At 46.5% G+C, this 27,925-nt stretch overlaps 1 protein-coding gene across 1 annotated transcript in view; it reads right to left on the reverse strand.

Annotated features, from left to right (window-relative positions):
• Nucleotides 1–1,187: 1,187 nt before the first annotated feature.
• The window catches only part of FAN1 (FANCD2 and FANCI associated nuclease 1), a 30,656-nt gene continuing 3,918 nt past the window's right edge, over nt 1,188–27,925 (reverse strand). The window contains exons 2-13 of the mRNA XM_080980869.1: nt 25,240–25,380; nt 23,807–24,002; nt 21,319–21,552; nt 19,909–20,037; nt 17,326–17,434; nt 16,264–16,383; nt 15,905–16,069; nt 12,034–12,202; nt 6,160–6,263; nt 4,333–4,527; nt 3,318–3,446; nt 1,188–2,046 (exon numbers count right to left, since the gene is read on the reverse strand). Coding sequence (XP_080836995.1) covers nt 1,909–2,046; nt 3,318–3,446; nt 4,333–4,527; nt 6,160–6,263; nt 12,034–12,202; nt 15,905–16,069; nt 16,264–16,383; nt 17,326–17,434; nt 19,909–20,037; nt 21,319–21,552; nt 23,807–24,002; nt 25,240–25,380 — 1,829 coding nt within the window. The 3' untranslated portion in view covers nt 1,188–1,908. The remainder of the gene's footprint in view (nt 2,047–3,317; nt 3,447–4,332; nt 4,528–6,159; nt 6,264–12,033; nt 12,203–15,904; nt 16,070–16,263; nt 16,384–17,325; nt 17,435–19,908; nt 20,038–21,318; nt 21,553–23,806; nt 24,003–25,239; nt 25,381–27,925) is intronic.

Raw genomic sequence — 27,925 nt, forward strand, 5'->3', positions numbered from 1 at the left:
GATTCCTGCATTGCAGGTGGTTTGACTAGATGGCCCTTGGGTCCCTTCCAACGCTACAATTCTATGATTCTAGTTTAAAATACACAAAAGCTACATGTGTTAAAACACTGCAATGACAAAACCCTTAAAAGCCTCTCTGCTAAATAAGAGGACATTTTTTGTTTTTTTAAATAAGGTTTGCAGTAGTTTAACAGGTTTTGTTTAAGATGGGATACTGTTCTTTAACAAAACTCTAAACAAGCAAAAGGTAGCATCCCCTCTAAGTCATTCTCAGATCCCTGCAATTGAGAACATTCAGCAGGGTGGCCCAACCTGTGGGCCACATGTAGCCCACAATGCCTTTTTGGTGGCCCTTGGAATTCATCCAGAAGAGCAGCAGCTGTGAGGCATGAGCGAGAGTCCTGTCTTTTCAAACAACTAGATGCCTCTGCCGCAGCCCCCAGCCCTGGAGAGCCAGGCGATGGAGCAGCGCTTGCTGTTGCATAGGTGTACTAGAGACTGAATTGTTATGGCCTGTGAAGGACAACATTTCCCCTCTTCCTCCTTTCCGGCACAGCGCTGTACAGCAACCAAAGTTCCATGTTTATGACTTGTACCATGGGTTACTTTGTCGCAGCATGGTGGGTGGCTTCTTGGTGGCTTTCATCCTTGAACCAAGAGCAGCTCAGGTAAGTGGAGGGGAGAGAGCAGGGTGGCAAACCAGTTGGCTGTGCATGCTCACGCAGACCCTTTGGGCTGCTTCTCTGTCATAAGGCACCATGGATGAACTTTTGTTAAGGCCACATAGGCTGTAATCCCAGGCATGCTTACTCTGGAGTAAGACCCATTGGAATAAATGGGACTTACTCCCTAGTAAACAAGTACAAGTTCAATAGGTAACCTTTACAACAACACTCTCCAAATGTTGCTGGTCTGTCATCCCTACTTATTGTCAGTCCTTGTTGAGGATGCTGGGAGGCGGGGGAAGGAGCATCTGGAGGGCAGCAGGTGGGCAGAGCAGGAGACTGCTGTCCCACAGTGTCTGGCGGGGGCGCTGGAGTCACAGTGGCAGCAGCAACCACTGCTGTTGGTTCTCCTGTTCCTTTCTCCCAGCTTTCCCGTAACGGTTGTGTGTTCTGCGGAGGGCAGGGAGGCAGCACATAGCCTTTTACTATAATATTTGCATTAAATTCTCCTTAATAAATGTATCAAATCCATGAATTGTCTCTTTAATTATAAATTTGCAATTAATTGCACATATTACACTTGTAATTTACAATATGGAAATTTAATTCAGTGAATGACCTGTGGGTTCTTTGTCAAAGTACTCTTGCAGCCCACTTGGTCCGAGAGGTTGGACTGCCCTGCAAGAGTGGGACTGCAAGTCATGGCCATTCCCCCCCCCCCCCCCCAAGCTCAGTCTGACTTTGGCAAAGCTTAATACATAAGATTGCAGAAAAATGCAATAATAATTAAAGACTCTTTTGGAAGGCCAGGGCTTTTGCAGGAATGGCAATGCGCAGCCCAGGCTGAAATGAGCCACATGGTGTCACGTCAAGGTCACCACTACCACTTTGAATTGAGCTGAGCCACCACCTAGCAGTGTGGTTTCCAGAAAGAAACACAAGCCTGCTGCATTTTGTCTAAACCCGTGTAGCTGAGACATTTCTCCTAGCATGAGAGCAGGCAGTGCTTGATTTCTGAGGGCTGTTGGAACAAGGAGAATCAGCCAGGGCTGCTATGTGCAAGAAAGGGTGCAGAAGTTAACCTAATTCAGAGGATTCCCATTAAAATGAAAAGCCACATCCTTTCTCAGAATGACATCTGAATTTGTGTCGTCTTAGCAGCTGCATGCTAAAGGAACGAAAACTGTGAAATGTGTCCAGCTTTTGTTACTCTGGCCTTGAGCCCAGCAACCACAATAGAGTCTCAGCTCAAGCGTTTACTTTTAGATCCGCTTGCAACCACATGGCAAACTTCCACTGCTGCACCCAGCTTCTGCAACTCGGCAAGCCATATCATCTGCTTGTGAGAAAGGCGATCATTGGGGCCTTTGACTTCCACCAGCTGAAAAGATGATTCAGAGAGAGAAGGAGAAGTTTCTCAGTAGGTTTCAAAGAACTGCTTTAAGGGAGTGAGCTGAAAGAGGACTAAGGGTTTGCATCCATTTGGTTTTTTACATCCTATGCCCAGAGCCCTGCCCTTAGCCTTTCCCACTTAAATCACATACATGAAATCTGCCATGTTAAGCTCTAGGTCCCTAGAGAGAGCCAACTCTTTTTAGTTACATTTCCATCCTAAACAGAAGTTGCAAGATGCAAAGATTTGCAGCCAGTGCCAAATCAAACCAGAGCAAATGAGCGCAAGCCAGGTGGCCTGTTGGCTCCAACCAGAGGAAAGCAATGATAGCCGCTCTTAAAAACACTTTTAGCACAAGGCTGATTCTGATGTAATCTTTTGTAGACATCACTCATCAGAAAAAATGACGACATGGTTTCTTTATTTGTGGTTTGTGTAAAGAAAAGGAGATGGGATGCAGAACTCAATTACCTGACTGAATTGTTACAGGTAATATCCAAGCAGTCCAACTTCGATCTGCATTTTGAATCACTGAAAAATTCAGATGCAATGGCTGCCTGATGAAGCCAGTTTCATAGCATGTGTCTTGTTCTTCCCACAAGGGGAAAATAAAAACAAGTGCGCTTTCCTAAAGGCGCACAAGTTTTGCAACCTTGGGATCTTTAAGTTTGTTTAGCAGAAAAACAACAACCAACAGGATGCAAAATCATTATTCTGAGGATTTTTATTCAAGACTTGCAGGTTCATCCAGAGAATAATGATTGATATCTAGTCAACTACTAGTGCTACCCATAACAGTATGCAATGTAAGACCACAGAATCAATAAAATTCCAAAGAAACAAACCCAAGAACACTTTTAAAAAAGCCTGCCAAGCGAATTGTGCCTGCCAAACCTCTCTGAGGAGCAAATAGTTCCACAGCATTGGGGCAACCACTGAAAAGGTTCTGCTAACGCTGCTCCCTCCACATTCAGGAGATGCCACTTGCTCCAAAGCAGCACATGCTCAACAATAAAACACTCCAGCCTGGCTCCAGCCACCTTCCAACTAGCCTGAGGCAGTCGATGCTCAGAGGCCAGGCAGAACTGCTGCTTATCAGCCTCATTTCTTGATATAAACTGCTCAGATATCATTTACACTGATGACTGCAAGATGGGGGGGGGGGTTATTTGGCTCCACCTGTTGGGCACTCTCATACATCACATCCCTGACCTGTACACTCTGCAACTTTTAACAATGCAGCTGGGGTGGGGTCAAACCTTAAAATGGTGATCTTCCGTTCTCCAAACGACGAGATCAGGGAGGCCGCCCCTGCAGTGACGCAGATCTCTGCTCAGCTGTCGGCAAACTCCACTCAGGAAAGGACCCCCAAAGCAACGCGCCAGGTGCTACAAAAAGAAAGACCACTTTTTCTCCCTTCCTTCTCCCAAACTGCAAGGGGCTAGAAGACGGGATGGGAACCTCTGGCTCATGAGCCCCTCTGCCCCCAACTTCACTCTCCAATGATAAGGGGGTTTTGTTGTTTTTTAAAGGTTTGGCACAATGGAAGAATTTTGAGAAACCTTACTACTGCCAAGAGGGTGCCGACGGGAAGGGTTAACCCCTCCCTGTGCACTGCAACCCCCACAAAGATCATCTCCTCCCCTGGGGAGGCTACAGGTTAACTACAGAGTAGATAAATGAGCAATGAGCAAATGGATGTGTGTATGTGAAGCAGCATATATAACGGTTGTGATCGTACACCAATGAGCACTAACTGACTTATGCAACAATCTCATTTGTTGTTGTTTTTTGTTTAATTTCATAAAATTTATTCGGGCACCGAAAAGAGTGCGGTGAAGGTGCCTGCCTGATTTCTGACAGGCAGGGAACTCCTCTAAGTGCTATTCTAACAATTCATCAACCAACTGCATTTTCACTGATGTGAACACTGATAAGACTTCCATAGATTCATATTGCCACATTATTACGTTGCTTGCCAAAATCCACTAGTACAAAACTCCTCAGGCAGTGCCCCCCCAGCCCTCCTCCAGAAGGGTTTCCTGCCATGCCATGGCTGCTGGGCTTTGCTTGCTTGCTTGCTTTCTAGCCTTAAGTTCAGAGCAATTCAAAAACATTATTTTGTAACTCGTATACCTCAAATGCCATTTTTTTCAGTAAACTACAGAAGAGACACAATGCCTCAAATTAAACTGAAGTATCAAGCAAGATGGACACCTCCCCTTTTCCTGTAAGAAGGGAACCAGGGCAGCTCAAAGGGCCTTTGACGCCTACCTGGGCCTGCTGGAGGGAAGAGAATCGGTCCCAGCTGATTAACGCTGCCGCTTTGCCCTCCTGAGCATTCCAGACATCCGCAATCCACGTTTCCAGGGTTTCAGGCGAAGCCTCATGCAGTAAGCGGAGCCTGGATTCAACGGCCTCCCTCCGGTTCTCATAGAAGCTGTCAGTGTAGAGATCCAGGGGGCAAGTCTGCAGGAAACGGACTGTCAGTGTGGCCCCGTCCCTCACCTACTGCTTCCCCTGCAAGAAAGAGGCTGGCGACACAAACCGCCTTAAGTTGCCAGGGTGCAGTAAAAGGCAGAGAGGCCCCAAACTACCACTTGTGAGCTTATTTGGATCCTTAATACACTGTCCTCCTCCTAAGGGAAATAAGGCAATCTATAAAGTAACACAGTCCTTGAAATACACAACAACTCCGAGTGATTTTTATTAGCAGCAGCAGCAACTAATCCGTCTATCCAGCTGGGTGTCTCCTCCGCAAACACCCACAGAAAACATGCATCTTAACCAGTCACCTGAAACTATGAAGAGATGGGAGCAGACACATCTCAGTTTGGGAGAGAGGTTCACATGCAGAGCCCCCACCAAAAAGGCCCCCACTGCACACTTCATCCAGGTGGGTTCTTTGCCTTCTGTGGGCTAAAACGGCTGGCTGGAGAACCTCAGGATCTCCGCTTCATTTCCTCGGTGACTCCGGCTCGCAACTGTGTGTCTGGGTGTCATCAAGTTGACCCCAGGCCACACTTGAGTTTTGCTCTCTGGAGCCACAGAAGTAATGGCTCCTGGAATATGACTGGGAACATCTGGCAATTATTCTGGTGCAGTGATAAGGAAACAGGAGCTCAGTTTTTGACTCAGCCATGAAACCCACCTGGACATAAAAACGTAAGATGAGGCGGTCCAGCACCCCATCCCCAGAGTGGGCAACCAGAGGCCCCTTATGGGAAGCCCAAAAGCAGCACAGGATGGCAACAGCCCACTTGTGCTGCTGCTCCCCAGCTCCGCCTCTGATCTTGGATGTAGCTAAGAGCCATCCTGGCTAGTATGTGCAGCCCCTGCTATAGCCACAGCCTTAGCCTGATCTTCCATGAATGTGAGCATTAAAGCCACCATCTAAGTGGGTGGCAGCAAATTCCACAGGTTAACTACACATTTTGAGGAGACATTCTTCGGTCCTGAATCTCCAACCTTTCAGCTTCATTAAATAAACACAAGGTCCAATGGGATAAGAGATGGGAGTAAAACTTCTCTATCCATTTCCTGCGCATGATGCTTGAACCTAGACACCGGCACTCTGTCTCCCCTTGCTCAGGCTCTTTTCTCACAGGGGAACTGCTCCACCCTCTTGACCTTCGGCGGGTTCCTATCTCTGACCCCATCCTGCCTACTGCATAGGACTGTTTTGAGGATCAAACAAGATGTATGTAACTAAAGAGAGAGGGAGTGAAGGATAAAAATGATTTTTTAAAATTATTATTACTTTTTTTGCAAACTGTTGTGCAAATTAGCCATCACAATTCTGTGGCCCCTGCTCAGCCAATGCATTCCCATAATTGCCTCTTCCTTATAGTTATTTTAAAAAGAATAATGAAGTTGCAACTCAAGGCCACCAGCCCTACTCCAAAAACACCCAGCAAATGCCAAATCCATTGTGCGCAGGTATGCTCCCCAAAAGCTGTGTATTCTGCAACAAAATTCCCAAAATTGTTTTTGAGGCGTTTCCCTGGGAGAATTCTGCGACTTTAAAAGAAGCTGTTTTGAATATCCTTTTCAAACATCATCTACAAGAATAAAAAGCACTTTAAAAACAAGCAAACATGCCTGGTAAGGATTCCTGAAGACATCAGGGATGCCATCCATGAAGAGAATATCCCACATCAAGAGGCTGTAGAGGGTGCTGAACGTAGATCCTTCGCCATGAATCCCTGAGGAATTATCACAGCATCACAATCATGAAAGCCACTGCAGGATATTTAAGCTGCCAACCAAAAATTGCTACCTCTGACACCCAGTTTATCACTAACACAAAGCTCAAAGATGCACAGAGTACAACTCAAAATGATTTGAAAATCGGCAATGATGGGGACTTCTGGGAGGAAAGATGACTGACTAGATGTCAACTGCAGACACTCCCATTGGCAGAGATAATTATGTGGTGATTAACGATAACCAAGAAATAAATCTTGGTTGTCATGCCCTCCCTTTTGAGATAGTGAGACCTGAGATTATCCTCACATGCTCTGAAGAAAGCTGTTTCTCACACTGGACACAATAAGTTTTTGTGTAATCATTTTTTATTGAAGGTTTTCGACATAAGATACTATAAAAATAGGGGGGGGGGAGATGAGGAAAGGAAGAGAATAAAAAAGGAAAGAAGGAAAAGAAGGAAAAAAGGAAATTACTAAGTCTTCCTGCAGCCTCTCACCCTGAGAGATCCTCTCTGCCCTCTATCTTCAATCCATTACCTTCCTGTGTGTATCTTTCTTGATATAAGATAAGGAACTTCAAATTGCAGAACAAAACATAAGGATAATTGGGGCTGGGGGGGAGGAAGAAGTCATAAGTAAGATATAAAAAGTTTTTTGTTTGTTTTTTTAAAGGAAAGTCTTCCAGTTCTCTGCCAATTATGTATATTATGGTTTATAACAATTATTCGAAAATGTTGGAAGTATGCACTCCAGGATAACTTTGGGCTCTATTAGTGTCCAGCTATTTCTCCATCTGCTAGGCAATGTTTTCTCAATCTTCATTCCCAGACCTCTCACATTCACCTTCCTCCACCCAAAAGACGACTAAAAGAAGCTCTTCAATTTTTATTATCATTAAATGTCAGTCACAATCCTTCTCCAATCCAATATGATGAATTCCAACAACTCTTGACTGAGCTAGAGGTCTTCTGGCCAACACCCACATTCCACAGTGGCTGTTCTTTCCAGTCCCTCCAAGGGTTGTGAAGAAGTTCAGGCAGAGGGGAGGGAGAGAATGAGGCATGACCTTCTGAGCATGTGAGGCTAACTCTCATTTCAAAAGGGAGTTTTGGTAACCAAGATATATAACCCAGTTATCTTAAATTACCGCATAATTATCTCTGCTGACAGAAGTGTCAGCAGTCGATGCCTAGTCCGCCATCACCTTCTCCGGAAGTCCCCAGAGACAAAACGGTTTGGGATGCAGAGGAGCATCTTAGGAGCGAGGAACCGCCATCATGCCCAGATGCGACATAATAGCCCTCAAGGTTAGCCTTCAGGGCATCAGGTCAGCAAAACCTACCTTCTTTCAACTACTTTAGAACTTGGAAGCAATTACATCGGCTGGGTGAGGACTGCAGGGCCTGCTCCCTTCCAGGGCCTTTTCCAACTGGCCCAGGGGGCGTGGCCCAGGCCCTTTCTCCCAGCTATAAAGGGACTCTTGCTGCGGTGAGGCCTCGGACCATCGGCTGGGTGAGGACTGCAGGGCCTGCTCCCTTCCAGGGCCTTTTCCAACTGGCCCAGGGGGCGTGGCCCAGGCCCTTTCTCCCAGCTATAAAGGGACTCCTGCTGCGGGGAAGCCTCGGACCATCGGCTGGGTGAGGACTGCAGGGCCTGCTCCCTTCCAGGGCCTTTTCCAACTGGCCCAGGGGGCGTGGCCCAGGCCCTTATTTGGAACAAACTTTTGGGGAAGTGTGGGAAGTGTGGGAAGTTCTGCCATTGCTTCCCTGTTCCAGGCGGTTAATGTGCCTTAAAATGTCTTCATGCAGTCGGTGGCAATTTCAATTTTTATTCCTTTTTTCCCTTTTTTCCTTTGTTGGGGGTGGGTGGGTGGGATGGATAGTTGGTTGGGGATTAATTTTAGTATAATTGTTCTGTTCCTTTTTGTTGTTGTTGTTTTATTGGTTCTGTATTGTTTGTGTTTTGTTTTTAAGGGGCGGGATCAGGGCTGCCTGGGAGTGGCTCCCCAGCCAACACGATGGCTGGGACAAGTTCCACAGGGGGGGGAAGCACTGGGACATCCGATCTCGGTGATCATGGGCAGGAGGCGGAGTTACGCTAAGACCAGACCATGTCATTACCGAGGAGACAGGTTTAGTCGTTGTTTGAAGACTATCCCTGCCTCCGGGTCTGGCCTTGACCGGATGGATACTGGAATCAACAGGGGAAACCCACATGACCTGAAAGTGTTGCTGTGCAATGCCAGGTCAATGATGAATAAAACCACTGCCATCCACGACTTGATTGTGGATGGAGGATTTGACCTGGCATGTGTGACGGAGACCTGGTTGGAGGAAGCAGATGGGCCTGTCCTTGCCGCTGCTTGCCCACCAGGTTTCTCTTACGCACAGCAACCCAGGTCATGTGGGCGGGGAGGGGGGGTTGCAGTGATTTTTAGGAAGTCACTAGCTTGCACCAGGCGTCCTACTGGGAAGATCCAGTTCTCTGAGTGCATGTTCTGGAAGTTGGGCAATAGGGGCAGTACAGGATTCCTTTTGGTGTACCGACCTCCCCGCTGCACCAAGGATTCCCTGTCCGAGCTGCTTCAGGTCGTGGCGGATTTTCTCCTGGAGACACCTAGTTTGGTTGTCCTAGGGGATTTTAACATCCATGCCGACACGACCTTACAAGGGGCCGCTCGGGACTTCGTGGAAAGCATGGCCTCCATGGGGCTGTCCCTGAATAAGTTTGGCCCAACTCATAGTCATGGACATGCCTTAGACCTGGTGTTCACCTCTAGTGACGTGGGTGATCTGACACTAAGTAAAAGTGAAACAAAAGAAGTGCCATGGTCAGATCACTTCCTGGTGCAACTGGACTTCTCTGCGACCCTTCCCCTCTGCAGGGAGGTGGGACCAATTCGGATGGTCCGCCCCCGCCACTTAATGGATCCAAATGGTTTCCAGAGAGTGGTAGGGGATGCTTTAGCCCATGTTGATGGCCTTTCAGCTGATTCCCTGGTGGCCCGCTGGAATGCGGAGTTAACCAGGGCTATCAACTGTCTGGCTCCGAAGTGCCCTCTCCGATTGCATGGAGCCCGGACAGCCCCGTGGTTTTCTTCGGAGCTGAGGGTGATGAAACAATCGCTGAGACGGCTAGAGCGTCGGTGGCAGAAAACTCACTCCGAATCTGACCGGACACAGGTTAGAGCTCAACGTCGAGCCTACCAAGTGGCGATAGCGACGGCGAAGAAGACTTTCTTCACCGCCTCTATTGCATCTGCAGAAAATAGTAGCAGGAGACTCTTTCAGGTGGTTCGCAATTTAATGGAACCACCTTTACCACCGGGGCATTGTAAAGACCCCAAGATCTCCTGCAACGATTTTGCAAAGTTTTTTGCAGATAAAATCACTCATATTCGGAAGGAGCTAGACACCACCGTGGGAGCAGGGCCAGGGCGGGAGAGTGCTAGAGCTCTGTCTGGTCAAGTTGCATGGAATCAATTTCAATCCGTTACCCCCGAGGATGTGGACAGGCTGCTTGGACGCGTGAAAGCAACCACCTGTCTCCTTGATCCTTGCCCATCCTGGCTAATAAAAGCAAGCCGGGAAGGGCTGGGCGATGGGCTCTGCGGGGTGGTGAATGCTTCCCTCTGTGAGGGAACATTCCCAGATCCGCTGAAAGAGGCGGTCATTAAGCCGCTTCTTAAAAAACCATCTTTAGACCCGGCCAGTATGGCCAACTATCGCCCAGTCTCAAATCTTCCATTCTTGGGCAAGGTGATTGAGCGCGTGGTTGCTGAACAACTCCAGGCACGCCTGGAGGATGCGGACCATTTGGATCCCTTCCAATCGGGATTCAGGCCTCACCATGGGACAGAAACTGCCTTGGTCGCGCTGGTTGATGATCTCCGGCGAGCTAGGGACAAAGGTGAGAGTTGTTTCCTGGTTCTGCTGGATCTCTCAGCGGCCTTTGATACAATCGACCATAACATCCTTCTGGACCGTCTAGAGGGGCTGGGAGCTGGGGGCACTGTTATACAGTGGTTTCGCTCCTTCCTCCTGGGCCGTGTTCAGAAAGTGGTGGGGGGGATGAGTGTTCAGACCCCTGGGCCCTCACTTGTGGGGTGCCTCAGGGTTCCGTCCTCTCCCCCATGCTTTTTAACATCTATATGAAGCCGCTGGGAGAGATCATCAGGGGATTTGGACTGGGTGTCCATCAATATGCAGATGATACCCAGCTCTACCTCTCTTTCAAATCAGAACCAGTGAAGGCGGTGAAGGTCCTGTGTGAGTGCCTGGAGGCGGTTGGAGGATGGATGGCGGCTAATGGATTGAAGTTGAATCCTGACAAGACAGAAGTATTGTTTTTGGGGGACAGGGGGCGGGCTGGTGTGGAGGACTCCCTGGTCCTGAATAGGGTAACTGTGCCCCTGAAGGACCAGGTGCGTAGCCTGGGAGTCATTTTGGACTCACAGCTGTCCATGGAGGCACAGGTCAACTCTGTATCCAGGGCAGCTGTCTACCAACTCCACCTGGTACGCAGGCTGAGACCCTACCTGCCCGCGGACTGTCTCGCCAGAGTGGTGCATGCTCTAGTTATCTCCCGCTTGGACTACTGCAATGCGCTCTACGTGGGGCTACCTTTGAAGGTGACCCGGAAACTACAATTAATCCAGAATGCGGCAGCTAGACTGGTGACTGGGGGCGGCCGCCGAGACCACATAACACCGGTCTTGAAAGACCTACATTGGCTCCCAGTACGTTTCCGAGCACAATTCAAAGTGTTGGTGTTGACCTTTAAAGCCCTAAACGGCCTCGGCCCAGTATACCTGAAGGAGCGTCTCCACCCCCATCGTTCTGCCCGGACGCTGAGGTCCAGCGCCGAGGGCCTTCTGGCGGTTCCCTCATTGCGAGAAGCAAAGCTACAGGGAACCAGGCAGAGGGCCTTCTCGGTAGTGGCGCCCGCCCTGTGGAACGCCCTCCCATCAGATGTCAAAGCGATAAATAATTACCTGACATTTAGAAGGCATCTTAAGGCAGCCCTGTTCAGGGAAGCTTTTGATCTGTGATATTTTACTGTATTTTTTGGTTCTATGGAAGCCGCCCAGAGTGACCGGGGAAACCCAGCCAGATGGGCGGGGTACAAATAATAAATTATTATTATTATTATTATTATTATTATTACAACTTGGGTGACCTATCTGCCAGTTAATTTTCAGGACACAAGCTGATTGCTACGTAAGAAGAGGCATTAACAAAAGGCTGCAAAACAAAGCAAAAGGTTTGCCTTATTATAGATTAAGAAAGTTTACAAACAGAAAGTCGGCCATGATTTACCACTTCTTGGTGATTCTATTCTGTGAGGAAATTATCTGTTTCCTAGTATCTGGCAGGGAGCGGGGTTTGTGAGGAGGGGAAGGAGATGCACTGAAACTGCGGAATCCACAAAACCACCTGACTATAGGGCGTTTTTAACCAGCTTCAGCTGGTGAAACAGTAGCAATGGTTCCTGGACTAGGATAACTTGACCGCAAGTTGTTCATACATTGGTTACCTTCAGGTTTGATAACTGTACAGCATGCTTAAACGAGGCTGAGGTTAGGTCCCAGTCTGGAAGCTTCATGGCGGAGTGGGAATTTGAACCCTGGTCTTCCAGGTCATAGTCCAACAGTCTAACCATTAAGCCACACTGGCTGCTTCCTGATCAAATGGCAGTGTGACAGAGCATTGGGAGGGAGGGGCAGAGTGCTGGCTGATGGCTTTCTATAGCAACGGCCAGCCATTACCTTGATCAAAGCCATGCTGCCTGTAGTGGGCTAATGCCAGCTCCTCGACAGAGCACACCACAGTGGAGGGCTCAAGGTCTTCTCCTGGGTCTTCGGCACCAACATCTTCCATGATAAACATGGACTTCCCCATTCCGGTCTGTGGGCACAGCTTTCCTTTGATGGTAACCTGCAAATCAAAACTACTGATGTTTTTACTTTGGCTGCTACAACACCATGATTTTACCCAGTGTGCCACCATGCTATATTTTCTGTGAGAGCGTGGTTTAAAGGTATGTTCAAAATAAACAAAAGGAGACTGCAGAAGGCGACTAGGGCAAGAGGGAAATGGTGAAAACTTTACACAGGCCCCATGGAGAGGGTGGGGGGTCAGGAGGGAGAAGGAGCAAATTAAATCATATCACTATACACAGAGAGAGAGAGACCTTGGGGTGAAGGGTGTGTAATAATAGTATACTGAGAGAGGGCCACTGCATAGAAAACAGTTAGGGGTACAGGTGGGAAAGGCTGGATTTCACATCCTGATGAAAAATAATCAATTTGCACACAGGCTTATGCTAAAATCTGATACATCTTCTGTTCCTGGGGGTTGACTGGGGGAAACTTAATGTTTTTTTCATATTTGTTTGAAAAAACTTTAAAAAATCTTTTATATAAAAAACAATCAATCAAAGTGCAGAAATCAATTATTATCCTCTATATACCCCCTATGCAAAAGATGGAGTATCCTCAGCCTTAGGAGAAGAAGTCCGAAGTTTGCAGAATGACAAAGAACCTTTAGGGAAAAGAAAAACCTGCAAAGTGGTAAAAATCCAAAACTAGCCCAATAAATATTGAGCATGCTCAGTAGCAACAGATTGTTGGTGACCAGGTGGCGAGGGAGAGGAGAGGAGAGGAGATGAATGGAGTATCCTGCCATTGGGCACTGCTGACTGGCTGGCACCCTGGACAAGAACACTGTGCACTGCAATGTTTTCTCACTTACAGAACTCTAAATTATAATGAGAGAGAAGTGGGGGGTGAGAGGGAAGAGAGGCTGCTACTTAAACTTTGCTAACACCAGCTAAAAATAAGACCACCCAGCGCTTAAGTGCTGTCTCCTTGTCAGCCCTTTGACTCATTTTGGGGACTGGCAAATGGGGCTGCTGTCAGGACTGGAAATTTGTTCTCACATTGCACGTCTCATTGAACACGTAGGAAGGAAGCCCCATACGACTGCTGAAGCAGCTCTCAGGTGGGGACAGCAAAGGAGGAGAACAGCACAGAAGGGAACATAGGCCTCTGAAGCGTATTAAATGAGACATGGGAAGACACAAGAGGCTGGTGCTCTGATGGCAGCTCTTGGAGGAGAAAGAATGCAGTTGGGCAAAACATGTTCAGGAAAGTGGCACCTCAAGCATCATTTTGAGAAGTATAAGGATGGTAGGCAGTGAGGAGAAATAGAGGAGTACAGAAAAAGGATGGTTAGAATTGCTTCAAAAAGAACAAGAATTTAAAATGCAATCTGCAAAATGCATCACAATCATTCATGCAGACAAGCATGCAAATAGTGCACACCCAAGACCACACAGGTCAGATGCAGGACAGCACATTTTCCCAGGTTTTAATAACAATACTGTCTGAACAGACCCCACAAACACCTGAAGCAGCTTTCATAGAATCATAGAGTTGGAAGAGACCACAAGGGCCATCGAGTCCAACCCCCTGCCAAGCAGGAAACACCATCAGAGCACTCCTGACATATGGTTGTCAAGCCTCTGCTTAAAGACCTCCAAAGAAGGAGACTCCACCACACTCCTTGGCAGCAAATTCCACTGTCAAACAGCTCTTACTGTCAGGAAGTTCTTCCTAATGTCTAGGTGGAATCTTCTTTCTTGTAGTTTGGATCCATTGCTCCGTGTCCGCTTCTCTGGAGCAGCAGAAAACAACCTTTCTCCCTCCTCTATGTGACATCCTTTTATCTATTTGAACATGGCTATCATATCACCCCTTAACCTCCTCTTCTCCAGGCTAAACATGCCCAGCTCCCTTAGCCGTTCCTCATAAGGCATCGTTTCCAGGCCTTTGACCATTTTGGTTGCCCTCCTCTGGACACGTTCCAGTTTGTCAGTGTCCTCCTTGAACTGTGGTGCCCAGAACTGGACACAGTACTCCAGGTGAGGTCTGACCAGAGCAGAATACAGTGGCACTATTACTTCCCTTGATCAGCTTTGATGCTGTCAGATCTGCTGCTCTGATTCTGACTCTAGTGGAGTCACTGCAGGGCACAGAATGGCACCTTTTGGGTGCTTGTTGCAGCTCTGTACATATAGATAGGAGGCCCCAATTGTGCACCTCAGCCACAAAATCCAGCTACCTAAAAACAGGCCAGCAGTTTATTAATGGTTTGGACTGTCTGACTGATCAGCTGGCACATGCCCACTATGCCAATCAGCTGAAGTGGCTCACCAAGGGAAAAAGTTGTTTCCCATCACCTGCGATCTGAGGTTGTTCTAATTGGCAGCGCTAGGACTGTGTCTGGGGCTTCTGCATGAGAAGCTGCTGCTCAGTCTCTCAGCTAGGGCTCCTACATTTAGTAAAACTCAACATAACCAGATGGTTTATACCAACTCAGACTATTTGCTCACCCACCTTCCCAGGGAGACTCTTTCTAACTGCAAGCCCACGAGGGGCTGAACTGGGAACCTTTTGCATGCAAAGAGCAGGTGCTACTCCTGAGTTATCTGAACGGGGTAATATGCCACACACAAAAACACTTCCTCTGGGATTGTGTTAGTTTGCATCAAAGAATTCCTACCACCCTGCATTGTGACAATAAAAGCTCATGAACGGCCGACGCAGAATGTGAACACCTAGTTTGTTCTGATCAGTTTCTACAACCAGCGGCAGACAGGCCAACAAGCCACAGCTTGTTTCGTCAAAGCTTGGCGAACATCCAGGGTGGAGTAGCTCAACAAACCACAGTTAAGCAAGGCTGCTGGATTTGGACATAATGCCCAACCACAGTTAAGACCACCAACAAACCATGGCTTGACACTGTGGCCTGTTGCCAAAAAACAAACCATGGTTAGCCTGCTGTCCTTAACATACCCAGTGCAAGGGGGACAAACAGCTGGTAGTTTAACTCTTTATTGATGAAGCATGCACTTAGGGCAGCTCCTAAGTTGTTCAGAACACACACACTCTTCTGGAGACCAAGTAGCTGGCACCCCCTCCCCCAGCTTGTGCGCTGAACTGGACTGTTGGAACAACAGCATGACCATGCCTTCACCCAAACTGTAGAACCTTCGTCTAAAGGGGCACACACAAGCAACCTGTGACTTCTGCTACACAGAAGTTGCTGCTGTGCCTGTCTCTTCAAGCCCCTCCTGGTCCTGAGGGACCATGGTGGAGGGGATGGAGGGGATTCCACCGCCTCCCTGTCAGGCACTTTTGCTTCCTCCAGTTCTGGCACACCCAACCCCTTCCTCCAGGTCTGGCTCCTGCCCTGTATCCTGCATCTCCTCCCCTAGCTCCTCCTGCTCAGACTCTTCCCCTGCCTTCAGCCCTGGCTCCTGCCTTGCAGCAGGCACAAAACCCCACAAACCACTGATCCCTTCCCCTGGGTCAGTCTCTGGCCCTACAGCCTCTGCCACCCACTCCTCAGTGCCCTGCCAGTCCCTGACACCTGCTAGGTTCACATGTACAAACACACCACCTTTGGCTAAACAAACCATGGATTAGCATTATGTATGAACTGGGTGTGAACCATTTTAGAAGCCAAGATGAAAAAGAAAAAAACAACAGTCTGGCACCTTTCCACATTCCCAATTTATAAATGTACACCAGACCACAAAAGAGAGGCTTATCCAGACATCCAATAGCTACTCACATGGGCAACATCTTCCACGGAAAGAAGTGGCAGATCTTGGAGGAGATGCCCTATCTTCTTACACGCTGAGGAATTTTTCATCCTCTGGGCTCGCTGGGACAGGGAGAGTCGATGGCCTGTGCGAACAAATGGGTCCTGGAGGCCTTTCCTGATGCACCTGACGGCCTAGCAAGCAAGCATTGCAGAGAGGTGAGCAAACGGACCCCCCACCAAACCAAGAGGGGCAGGTGGATGTCCTCAAGCACAAGTTGCCCCATCCAGGGCTGACAGCCAGATGGAAGGTGCTTGTGGGAGAGCAAGGAGAGAAGACATCACCCTTCCAAGCAAGGTGCAAAGGGGGCAGAGATGGGCGCATTTACCTCCTCTGTGTCTTTCAAGTGCTGGTGCAGGTTAAGAGCCAGACGATCCCACCACCGTCCTCTGCTGTCAGAACAATAAACGTCCTGGGCCAAAAGATCCTGAAGCTGTTCCACTGCCTCCTAGGGCAGACATGAGGCCAGCGGTCAAAAAAAGGTGTGTAGCTTGGTGACCAAGGGACTAAGCCAGGGATAGCTAACCTGTGGCCCTCAAACCACACTGGACTCCCAGATCTCACCAGCCCTGGTCAGAATGGTCAATGGTCAAAAGATGCTAGTTTAGATATCCAGCAACATCTGCAGGGGGCCACATGGACCATTCCTGGACCATGCTGTGAATTGGGAAACTCCTATCTCACTCCTTGCCTCTGCCACAAGCTCTCTAGGTGGCCCTGGGGAAAGCTGGAACACCAGCTTTCTATATCTGCATTATGGGGGCACTCAAGCAATAGAGGCCTATCTTACAGGGTCTGTTGTAAGGATTATGGCAAGGGAAAGTATGTGAAGCACTTTAAGACTTTAAACTGCAATACAGAAATGCTTACTAGTAAAACCTGACAGCGGCCCTGCAACAAAAATTGCCCGAGTGTTAAGTAGTTTTTTGTTTGTACTTTTAGCAATCTTCAGGGTTTCCACCAAGCCCCTTGACACCTGCCCCCTTTGCATGAATAGTGCCCTTTCGGCCACATACCCTGAACTTTGGAATTCGATACCATTTGCAGCCAGGACAGGCTGGTCCTTTCAGAGCTTCCAGTCGGCTTTATGACTTTGCTACAGAAGTGCTTGTTGTCCGGCATTCCCTGGCCCCAGGACATTGCGCATTTAAATGCCTGGCTTCTTCACCACACAGCTTTTCGGGAATGATGAGGACACACCTCTTTGCCCTGGCCTTTTGACAGATATCTGAGACATATATTTTCAGGGCCCACACTATTCCTTGTGAATACATCTCAATCATTTTTAATTCTGGATTTTTTAATTGCTGTAACCTGCCCTGGGACTTGCTGGTGAAAGGCACTTACTTACTTTTTATTTATTTATTTATATTTATTTATTTTTGATTACCTTATACATATGTAGTCTCTGCAAGATCTCAACACCCTGGGAGAAGATTCGTGTGTACACCCACCCAACAGTGAAACGCCTCAAGTATTCCGGGAGGGCTGCATGGTACCTGAAAAGGGGGGGGGGACAAAACATACAGGAAGTCTTTGCCATGGAACTACCCACTCTAGCTGCGATTCATGTACTGCATGGGGTTTGAACAGATGACCCCTTGGGTCCCTTCCAATTCCATGATTCTATGAAAAAGGCTGGAGATGGGCAATTGCTTGGGAGAAGCAAAAGCTGTAAGACAGCCACCATTTCCTGCAATGCACAGGTATCCCTCCTATTGCTATGTCAGGGAAGAGTCACAGCTCAGTGGTAGAGGGCCAGCCCTGCACACAGAAAGTCCCAGGTTCAATCCCTGCCATCTGCAGGTGGAGATGAGGAAGACCCCTGCTGAAATCCTGCCTAGAGTACAGGCATTGCTGACCTAGGTAGGCCAACAGCCTGGCACAGCACCGCACAGCCTTCCGTGTTTCTAGGAAGGGGTTATAGCTTAGTGCGGGGGTCCTCAACAGGTGAGGCAGGACAGGATGGCATGTGTGGCAGCAAGATTTAGGGACAATCAAAGAAACACTCAACATTTCAGTGTGTAGCATGCCACTGGACTCTTTTTGGATATACAACTAGAAACAGTATCCACGCCTCTCTTCAAGAGCCTTGGCTATTCTTCTATAGTTCTCTATGACATATTGTTGTGAACAGGGATTTTCAACTCTGACAAATATGAAAGATCAGAAAAGAGAAAGACTTCTTTGTGGTGATGAGGAGACAAGAGTTTGTTCGTCTCAAATTAGGCCTAATACAAATGAGATTACCTGGCAAAAGCAAGCTCACATACACCTCTCATTGAGTTAAGGTACATATGTAAGAGGCTTTTTTATAATTATATTTTGGGAAGGATTCACGTTCTTACATACCTGCATTGTTATATATTTTCTGGATGTTCCATGATCACATTATAAAGCAGTAGTGTTTATTATTTATTTTGGCTGCGTCAGACCAACACAGCTACCTACCTGAATCTAAAATAAAAGAATTGTCTGTGTTGCGCAAAAAAGTAACAAGGAAGGAAGGCTGGTCTACATTTTGAAGGCAGTCGGCCAAATATCCAGAGCAGTTCACTGTAACTCTACAGAATCCTTTTGGAAGCGGAAGAGTCAACATGAGGCTGGTTCCCATATGCACAGGGTAAAGAGGTCTTGCAAAAGGCCTCCCACATGGACAAATCTCATGACAACAAAGACTCACCAGTGTACTGAAGAAAGCTTATGCCACAATAGATGTTAGCCTTCTCAAAGGAATCTTTTAAACTATGAATTATAAACTGTAAAATGAGGCCCTTTATTATTCTCTTGCATTTCTGGCCAGGAATAATACCCTAAGCTATTCAAGGGTTTTACTGTCAAGAATAAATTCGCCTGCAAGCTCTTTTTCAGGGAAAAATGAAAACCCATTCCCCAATTCACCTCTGCGGAGCTGAGGAACAAAAACATGGAACTGTGACAAATAAACCCTGATGATCAATGCTTCCTAGAATACCAAAGCTGCAAACAAAACAGACTCTGGTTTTATTTATAGCAGAGAACATGAGCCACTTGTCAAAGGCAGGCCACACCTGCCCTGGATTCAGCCCTGATCCTGGATGCCCAGGTCTCTGCAGTGGCCAGGATTGCCTTTGCAGAGTTAAAGCCACTGTACCAGTGGAGATGCCTGATCTGTCCTCAGTGACACTCACCTTAGTTACATCCCACTTGGATTTCTGTAACACGTGGGGCTGCCTTTGAGAGGTCCTCAGAAATTGCAGCTGTCCCAAGGAGCTGCAGCCCGACTGTGGAGAAGGGCTGGTTATAGGGAGCACACGACTCCCTCATTTTAGCAGCTCTGCACTGGCTGTTTCTGGGAACAATTCAAAGTGCTGCTTATGACCTATAAAGCCCTCATGGCTTAGGCTTAGGCTATTCAAAGGACTGTATTCTCCCACATGAAGCTGCCCAGCTCTTCAGGCGAGGCCCTTTTCTCAGTCCCACCTCCCTCCCAGGCACATCTGGTGCAGACGTGGGAAGAGGGACTTCTCAGTGGCTGCTCCTAGACTCTGGAACGCCTTTCCAGAGAAACTGGATTGGCTCCCTACTTGTCCTTCCTCCATCAGGTGAAGACTGCTTTAATTCTGCAAGCTTTGGGGAAATGACTGTTTTTAAGGAAATGGCTTTTAAGAGTGCTCTGCTATTTTTACATCTTTTAAATGCTATTATAGTTTAATGACTTTTAAAACTGTATTTTATATGTTTTGAACTTTTGGTGTTTTATCCATGATTAATCGGGGGGGGGGGGCACCTTGAGTCCTGCTTCTGGCAGAAAGGTGGGATGGTGATAATAATAATAATAATCATAATCATAATAATAATAATAATACACCAGAAATGAGATCACATTTTGTTTCCACTTTTTTGAGTACAACTTGCATCAAGCCCTAGCCCACACATGTGTTCACTGCAGATCACCCCCCTTGCCTCCTCCTGCTCCACTCAGCCTTCATACCACAAAAAGTGTTCCCTCAACTCCTGCCAGATTTCTTTGGCCACCTCATAGAGTCTGTGCGCCTCCTTCCAGTTCCCATGGGTCACAGCCACAGAGATGTCATTTGATAAGTACGCAGCACTGGCATACCTAGTAAGAAATAATAATAATAATAATTTAAAGCAATGATTTCAAGATGAAGGCCACCATCTCAGAACAGATTATGCTGTAGCATTTGTTTATGCAGTAGATTTATATCCCAGCTTTTAGAGATGAAACCTTTCTTCTAAGGTGCCTCACAAAAGCATTATTAAGCAAATTCATACAACATATTTTAAAAGATAGTTTTGAAACACCTACTTAACAATAAAGATTACTGCTATAGCAGCAGCAGCCAGCAATCGAATTAGAACAGCATTCAGCCTGGTAATTCCTCAGAGTTACAGAATGATGTGCCACCATAATAACAGCATCCAAACTAAGATCTGTAAAATCCACCTTCCCCAGCCAGTTGCCCTTCAGGTGCTTTAGGAAGCAACTTCCATCAGACCTAGCTGACACGGTCTGATCTGCATGTAGAGAGCGCCAGGTTAGGGAAGACTGCCTACAATTATGGTAAAAGTACCACCTGCCAAATCCCAATTAGAGCAGAATTTCTTAAATGTGGAATCATGGCATCATGCCATAACTCCCAAACCTGTGAGCTGAGTCCCCAAATCTTTTTTCAGAGGTCCACAGGTTACGCACTCCAAGTTTAGGGTCTATATTTATATCAAGAGAGGTGGATGGGTAAGTGGACCTCAACTTATGAACGTTCTTTCCTTTTCCACATACCGTGGGTTTCAAATATTTAATGTTTAAATTTGCATGCAGCTTTTTAATTTGCATCACTGTCAGAACAATCAAATACCAAACCATTTCAAATCATAATATATCAACATATGGATCATGTCAATGGCCCATCTAGTCCAGCATCCTGTTCTCACAGTGGGAAAGCTGCAAGCAGGATCTGAGCAGCAGAGCACTCTTCCCTGACAATCCAAAAAACAACCCAGTTGGATTATATGAACATTGTCACATTTTAAACTCATCATAAAGCAAACGTAGCAATTCATTAGAAACATGTCAACAATAATAAGACCAGAAGCCACTGCATGGCAGTACTATACAAAAACTAACAAAATGTATAAAAGCTTTCACAGAGGTTAAAAATCTAAGGTGTGCAGAATTTCAGGTGGGAAGAGTGTGTTGCCCTCAGGTCCTGCTTGCAGGCTTCCCATGGGCACCTGGCTGGCCACTATGAGAACAGATCGCTGGATTAGGTGGGTCTCTGGCCTCGTCCAGCAGGGCTCCTTCTGTAAAAAGTAAGAAGAAAAACTACAGTAAGAAGGGGGGAAAACAGTATCCAGGGCCTTCTGGATGCCTCCCTACCGGATGAAATCATCCCGATCCTGGAATATCTGGGTTTTCCTGTTGACTGTGTAACTAGGGAAGATCATGCGGCCCATGTTCACCATGAGGACTGTGGAAAGTTGTCCTTGGCCGCCACTTCCAGCTTCTTCATCCTCCACTGGGTCAGTCAGGGAAAAGAGCAGCAGCACCCGTGAGAAGACTGTCCGGGGAACTTTATGAATCCTGACAGATCTGCCAGCCACATCTTTTGCTCTGAGGAGTACGCAACAACAACAAGAAGGAAAAGGAAAGTCAACATGAACTAAACACCCTCAGGTCTTCTACAGAGACACGTGGTCCAACGCTTGCTTAGAATTATGTCCCACAACGTCCAATGGGGCCAACTCTTTTGTAAGGGTGAGGCTCTTTAAAAGGATTTTAGCCCCTAAACCATTTTTTTTTCAACTGTTTCTCTGGCAGATTATTAGGCTGCTGGGGATATTCACAGCTTAGGCCAGGGGTTGCCAACCGTTCTGGGCCTATGGGCCCATCTGCAGATGGGAGGCATTGTCCTGGACCCCACACACTCACCGTCTGCAACCCAGTAAACAGCACACCTTATTTGTTTGCTTGCAACAGGATGCTTCTTTCTAGTCTAATTCCATTGATGGGAGGGTGAGTGTGGATGTGGGTGTAAATGTATTTATCACAAAGCATACATAAGGATAAAAGGAAGCAAGCACTTTCCAAAACGTTAGTGCCTCTTACAGAGTTGAGAAAGACTTGTAGATAAAACAAATCATCATCATCACATGCCCCATGGGATTGCAGGAGCTGCACTAGATGTCCTGTGGGGTACACATCCAACTCTACAATTCTGTGACTCCAAATGTCCACGTTCTCCTGCCTTCTCAAGTTACTCCTCCCTTCCCTCCGTGGCCCCTGAGATCTGTGAACTCCTTCCAAGAATTCTAACATCAGCCATCCTCAACCCACTAGACGAACATCAGACCCAGGCAACAGGAATGGACAATGTTGAGCTGCAGTCCAAATTATCCATAAGGCACCAAGGTTGGGAAATGCCAAGTGACATAGGACAACCTTCTCTCTCTCAGGTCCCTCCTCCCCCCCTATTTCTATGAAGCCACTGCCTGATCCCTTAAGCCTTGATGCCAACTGAAACTGGACCAAGTTAACTTTTTTGAGTCACTTCCCTGTTCCCCTGCTGCTAGAACAGTTACTGCATGCTCCTTGCAAACAGGTTCTTGGGATTGAAGGTGATCCTTTTCCTAAAGCAAACAGCTCTGCAAACTTTACTCAGCAACAACATAATAATCTCAAATCATGCAACTGGAAGCTGCTGGGCTAACTTCAGCAAGGCAATGGAACACACCACATATAAATTTACTACACATACATTATCAAGAAATTTGGTTTGCTGCTCTGATGCAAAAAATTAACACACAAGGTGAAAGTGCTAAGAAAAGGAAACCAAACAGACAAATTTGGTGATCTATGGTATCATTTCATTGAATTTGCATGTAACAAAAATTTAATATCTCCTCAAACACATGGCAATTTATGGCTAACAACTCTTGGTTAAATGCACTATCGTCTATTTTGCTCCTTGTACCATCGTATTGCAATGACCTTGTCCATGCATCAGTGATACTGATTTCTTGTAATTTTCAATCAGAAAGATCCATTTCATTTATGTTCACCCTTTTTATGCGTATGAAAGTGAAATGAGTATGTTTAAACAACATCAGCTCAGGAATAGAATTTCCCTTAGCTTTACGTTCTTCCCCTGCCCCCTGCAAAAATAGATATAACAATGCAGCTGAAGTGCTGAGATGCTCCTCCAAAATTACACACACATCAACCAGGATATTCATCTGCTTAAAAACCAGTGCATAGTTCAAGAGTGAATTATAAAAAGGAGAGTCTCCTGAAAGGTGCCTGCTGTGCTTATGGCAGCTGTTGAAAACTGGATTACAGTGGAGCAGAAAGTACAGCATTTATTGAAGCAAAGAACAGAGGCTTTGCAAAAACCAAATATCCTCTAGCCTCTACCTTTCTAGAGGCTTAAAAAAGTGTAGGAACAAATTATGGAGACACAGAATACTGGTATGTTTTCCTGTCTCTGTTGGGAACAGAATTCAACTTCCTGAGAAGTAGCAATCTCATTCCTTTCTTTTTTTTTGGAAACAAAATGCACCAAAAACAGAAATGCAGGAAAGAGATATATCTCACAGATGCCATTTGAAAGGACGGGCTCTTTATTTCTGCAATACACCAACTGTGTTATGGACAAAAATGCCTTATTTCCTTGTTTCTTCGGGAATCAACCTCAAAACTTTCTGCTAACGACTGAAAGGACAAGATTTTCATCTATCAGTCTTTAACAACAGAAAGTTTTGCAATGTAGTTAATTGGCATCTTTTACTGCATCAGGTGGCCCTGATGCAGAATTCTGATGTTTTTATTTCTTCATTTTAGAAGGGAAGGCACTCAAAAGTTAAGTTACCTTTTCAGAATCACATTCCCAATGTCAGCTTGGTTCCTGCTGAAGACTGAGCGCTGCTTTGACAACCGGAGGAAATCTTCCAGGAGCTGCTGTTTCTGGGCATTTGGGTTTGGAAGGTGGAAGACCTTTGCTAAGGTTTTCAGCTCAGGGGCAGAAAGCAAGTCAAGAGCCTCAGACAGATCTTTTAATTCTGCCTCTGCAGGTACACAGGGAAAAATGCAAGAATAATGAAAGGGACTCCCCATAGATACCCAAGTCCTTTGCTACATGAAATTCCAAAGAACGCCACACAGTCATTGTGTAAGTTACGACACATCCTCTGCTTAAAGCGTGAGGTTTTACTGCCTCATTACACACACACACCACACATATTATAAACCATGCTATGAATACCACAAATTTAAAAAGCTATTTGTGGTGGAGAGGCAGGGAGGGACTAATTTACAAAGGATAAGTCGACCGAGAGATGCTAACAATGACAGAGTAGAAGCTGCAGGGGCTGTTTTGGGGAAAGCTTTAAAGGTCTCTCCTGATCCTCTGAGGAGCCTGTGGCCCAGTCATTCAAGTCTGGTGGCAGAGGCACCTGATTGGTGTGAAGGGCATGAGATGCAGGCTCTGAAGCTAGCAGATCCCAGGCAGCAGATCTGCCTCCTCATCAGGGCTACTGTTGTACTCACACCCCTCTCCCCAGCTATCTGATCCTTCAGTGGGAGATACCAGGGACTGAACCCAAGATGCTATGCATACAAAGTATGCAGAGTCTCCTGCCTATAATTTAAGCTGAAACCCAGCAAACTGCAAAGGGGCATTCTACATTTACTTGTGTCCGTGTCCTTCCCACCTTGTAGATTTGGGGCAGGTAACAAGACCCTGAGGAATATCAAGGAGAGAAAATACAGGCAACTCTCAACTTACACAGGGATTATGTTCCAGGCATAAAGCAAAAATTGCATATAGCAAAAACACCCCGAGTTCAATGGTGGGTGAGATTGCCAAAGTCTTTTTTTCCCCAGACGTCTGTTCCCTTTCCATCCCTATTTATTTACCACACAAAGTTGCAAGTTACCTGCAGTACAAAACTGAAGGCACAAATCCTCCCAGGCCTACAATATCTCTGCAAGTGAGTGGGAGTGGCTGAGATCTTCCTGGATTGTACCATTCCAGAGTGTATGCAGGGAGGTCAACTTTTTGAATGCTGCCCATGTTTAAAACAACCCCCAAAACTCCTATCTTACGGAAAGCATTATTACCTCTCCCTCTCCCTGATATGCTACTTACAACAATATTTTGTTTTTCCTTTTCATATGGGGCTACTTTTTTATCTACTCCCACCCACACCAAAAAAACCCCACCTGCAGTGGTGCAGTTCAGAAATGGAACTATCGCATTATTTTATTCCACATAACTGTCATGCAAACTTTTAACAGACATACCTGACTGCAAGAATCCTGTTGCAACAAGCTCATTGATGTGTGATGAGAGATCCTCAGCAATCTCCAAGTAGACTATCTTGTTCGTTTTTATCCAACTCAGCTTGCGTTGGAAAAGTCTGACGTATAGCTTCTGAGCGCTGGCTGCAGTAGCATCATAAACCAGGAGAAGGGCAGAGAAAATTCTAAAGGTTCTTTCTAATTCTGGAATTGCATCCACGTCTACACCAGTGGTTCCCAAAGCTTTTCAGGCACCTGCCCCCTTAGTTCCATAAACTCATCCCCAATGCCTCCCACTCTACCCTATAGAAAGCATTATTCAGAACATATAATAGCTCAATAAAATTCAAACCAGTAACAATCAATGGCACATTTACCTGTAGTCAAAATCCAATCAAAACTATTTACTTAAATTAATCCAACAAAACAGATGAACTTGATGCAGTGGTCTTCTTCTGGCATTTACAGTTTCACGGCTGCCCTAACATCCACTTGCCTCTTGGTACCCCTCTAGGTAATTCCACTTCCCCAGGGGAGACACCACCCACTTTGGGAACCACTGCAAAATACTTGGAAGACACATGGCAGCTTCGCTGTCAAACGCACATCAGCTGGCCCTGATCAAAGTCCAAACTCATCCCCAACTCTTTTGATATGTGACTTTAAAAAAAATGCTGAACAAGGGTGGCTGCAAAGCACACTGGGACTGGCCCTGCTCAGGAGTTCGGAAAGCGGGAATCGCCTCACTGCCGATCAGCTGCAAATCCTGATTGGCTACACCAAGAACTTCTGAATGGGAGCTTTTGAGAGGAGCCTACCTAGCGGAGACTGCACCAGGCGCCAAATGTAAAAGGCACCCAATACAAGCCCTGCTTGCAAAGCAACAACCAGGAGTGCACTCTGAGGTTCCTAGTTCCAGCCCAGGATGCAAAAGGAGAAAGAAAAGAATCGGGATCCCAATTATTGCCTTTCAAGTCAGGTCATCTGACATCACGCAAACGTCTGTAACTGACAAATGGGAGGCCCTTACCATCTGTCAAACTGACCAGCAAAGGGTGAGGAGCTCAGGATCTAATCTGCCATTGCATCCTGTTCTGCATCCCCGATTTATTTAGCTTCCTTTATTCACTTACACCTGGGGTTTTGTTATGTCTTGCCATTCTTATCCGTCTGCTCCTTGGTTTTATATGAGATTGCGTGGGGGGGGGGGGTTAAGTCAGAAAATGACTACTAATTCATTTTCCCTTCTAGTTCTTAAACTTTCTTCACTTTTCCCCAACATTTTCCTCCACCCCAGGGTGTCCAATAAAGAGAATTTCATGCAACCTTCTACCAAGAGGAAGAATATACTCAAAGCTCAGGTTGTCATTTTACCAGTGGGGATGAGGATTCTTTGATGTTCTCCCTCTGATACTTCCCAAGTCAAAAAGCCAGAAATAATGCTGATTTTACAGATCATCATCCCTCTTTCTTACCTCTCCCTTCAGCGGTGGTTGATAGGTGTGGGAGACACTTAAGATTTAATATACCATGATGTCCTGCTATTTTAAAAAAGCAAACTCAGTGCCAATATTACAGTAAAGCAAAACATCCTTTTCTAATTTGCGAAAGCACCCTGCTGGAGCAGATTCCTGCTCATCACGGGAGACCAAATGACTGAAGTTCCTCTCAGGTAAGCATGTATCCTGATTGCAAGACATACCAAAAACATACAGAAAGTCACCAGCTTACAAGGATCAGGCCTGCTTCCCAAAGTCATCCAGGTGCCTCTAGGAAGCCCACAACCTGGGAAGCTAAGTCTGAGTCAGACCATCTAGCTCTGCATTATCTACGCTGATTCTTTGTGGTTCTCCAGGATTCCAGACTGGGGTATTCCCCAGCCCTACCTGGAGATTTCAGGATTGAGCCCGCAACCTTCTGCATTCCAAGCAAATGCACTTTCAGCTTTCCTCAGATCTCACCTTGGGACATGAATTCACTTAGATGGCTTTTAGATTATCCCTTCTCCCTGAGCCTCAGTTTTCCTTATATGTAAAATGGGGAAAATATTATCTGCATACCTAAAAGGGAGTATTGGAAGACAGGCAGTGATCATGAACGGCTTTGAAAGCTCTAAAGCAGTGTTTCTTATAAGTACCCCACATTATATTCACCTGAGAAGGGATACGACTCAACTCTCCAAAGGGGTAAGCAATTTTTCTTAAGTTTGGGAAGTGCTCCTCTCTAAAGCATCATCCTTCTACCTTGGGTCCCTGGACATTGGTGGACTACAACTCCCATTATCCTTGCCAATTGGCCTCTTTGGTGGGGGCGATGGGGGCTGCAGTCCAATAACATCCGGGCATCCAAGACTGGGAACAGCATCTTTATGGCAACATGAAAGTATAGCTAGGTTATTAGGTGAAGAGCTAATTTCAGGTCATGGTTCCAAAAAGTTCAAAGCGGCTGTCAAAAAGATGAAGTACATTAAAAATGCTGAAACATTAAGATGGAAGTGGACAATGGACGCAAGAGATGAGGGACCCTGCAGAGAGAGAGGCAGTCCTTCAGCTGATAAAATCCATGTGGGCCAGGTAACAAAAGACATTGGCAAATCGGTTCTGAGTTGGGAAACACTTCCAACTGCATTTCAAAACACACGGCTTATAAAACAGCCATTCGCTTTATCACCTGAGTGGAGCAAGAATCG

Source organism: Podarcis pityusensis, assembly GCF_964106645.2.
Source record: "Podarcis pityusensis genome assembly, chromosome: 14".
Lineage (NCBI taxonomy): Eukaryota > Metazoa > Chordata > Lepidosauria > Squamata > Lacertidae > Podarcis > Podarcis pityusensis.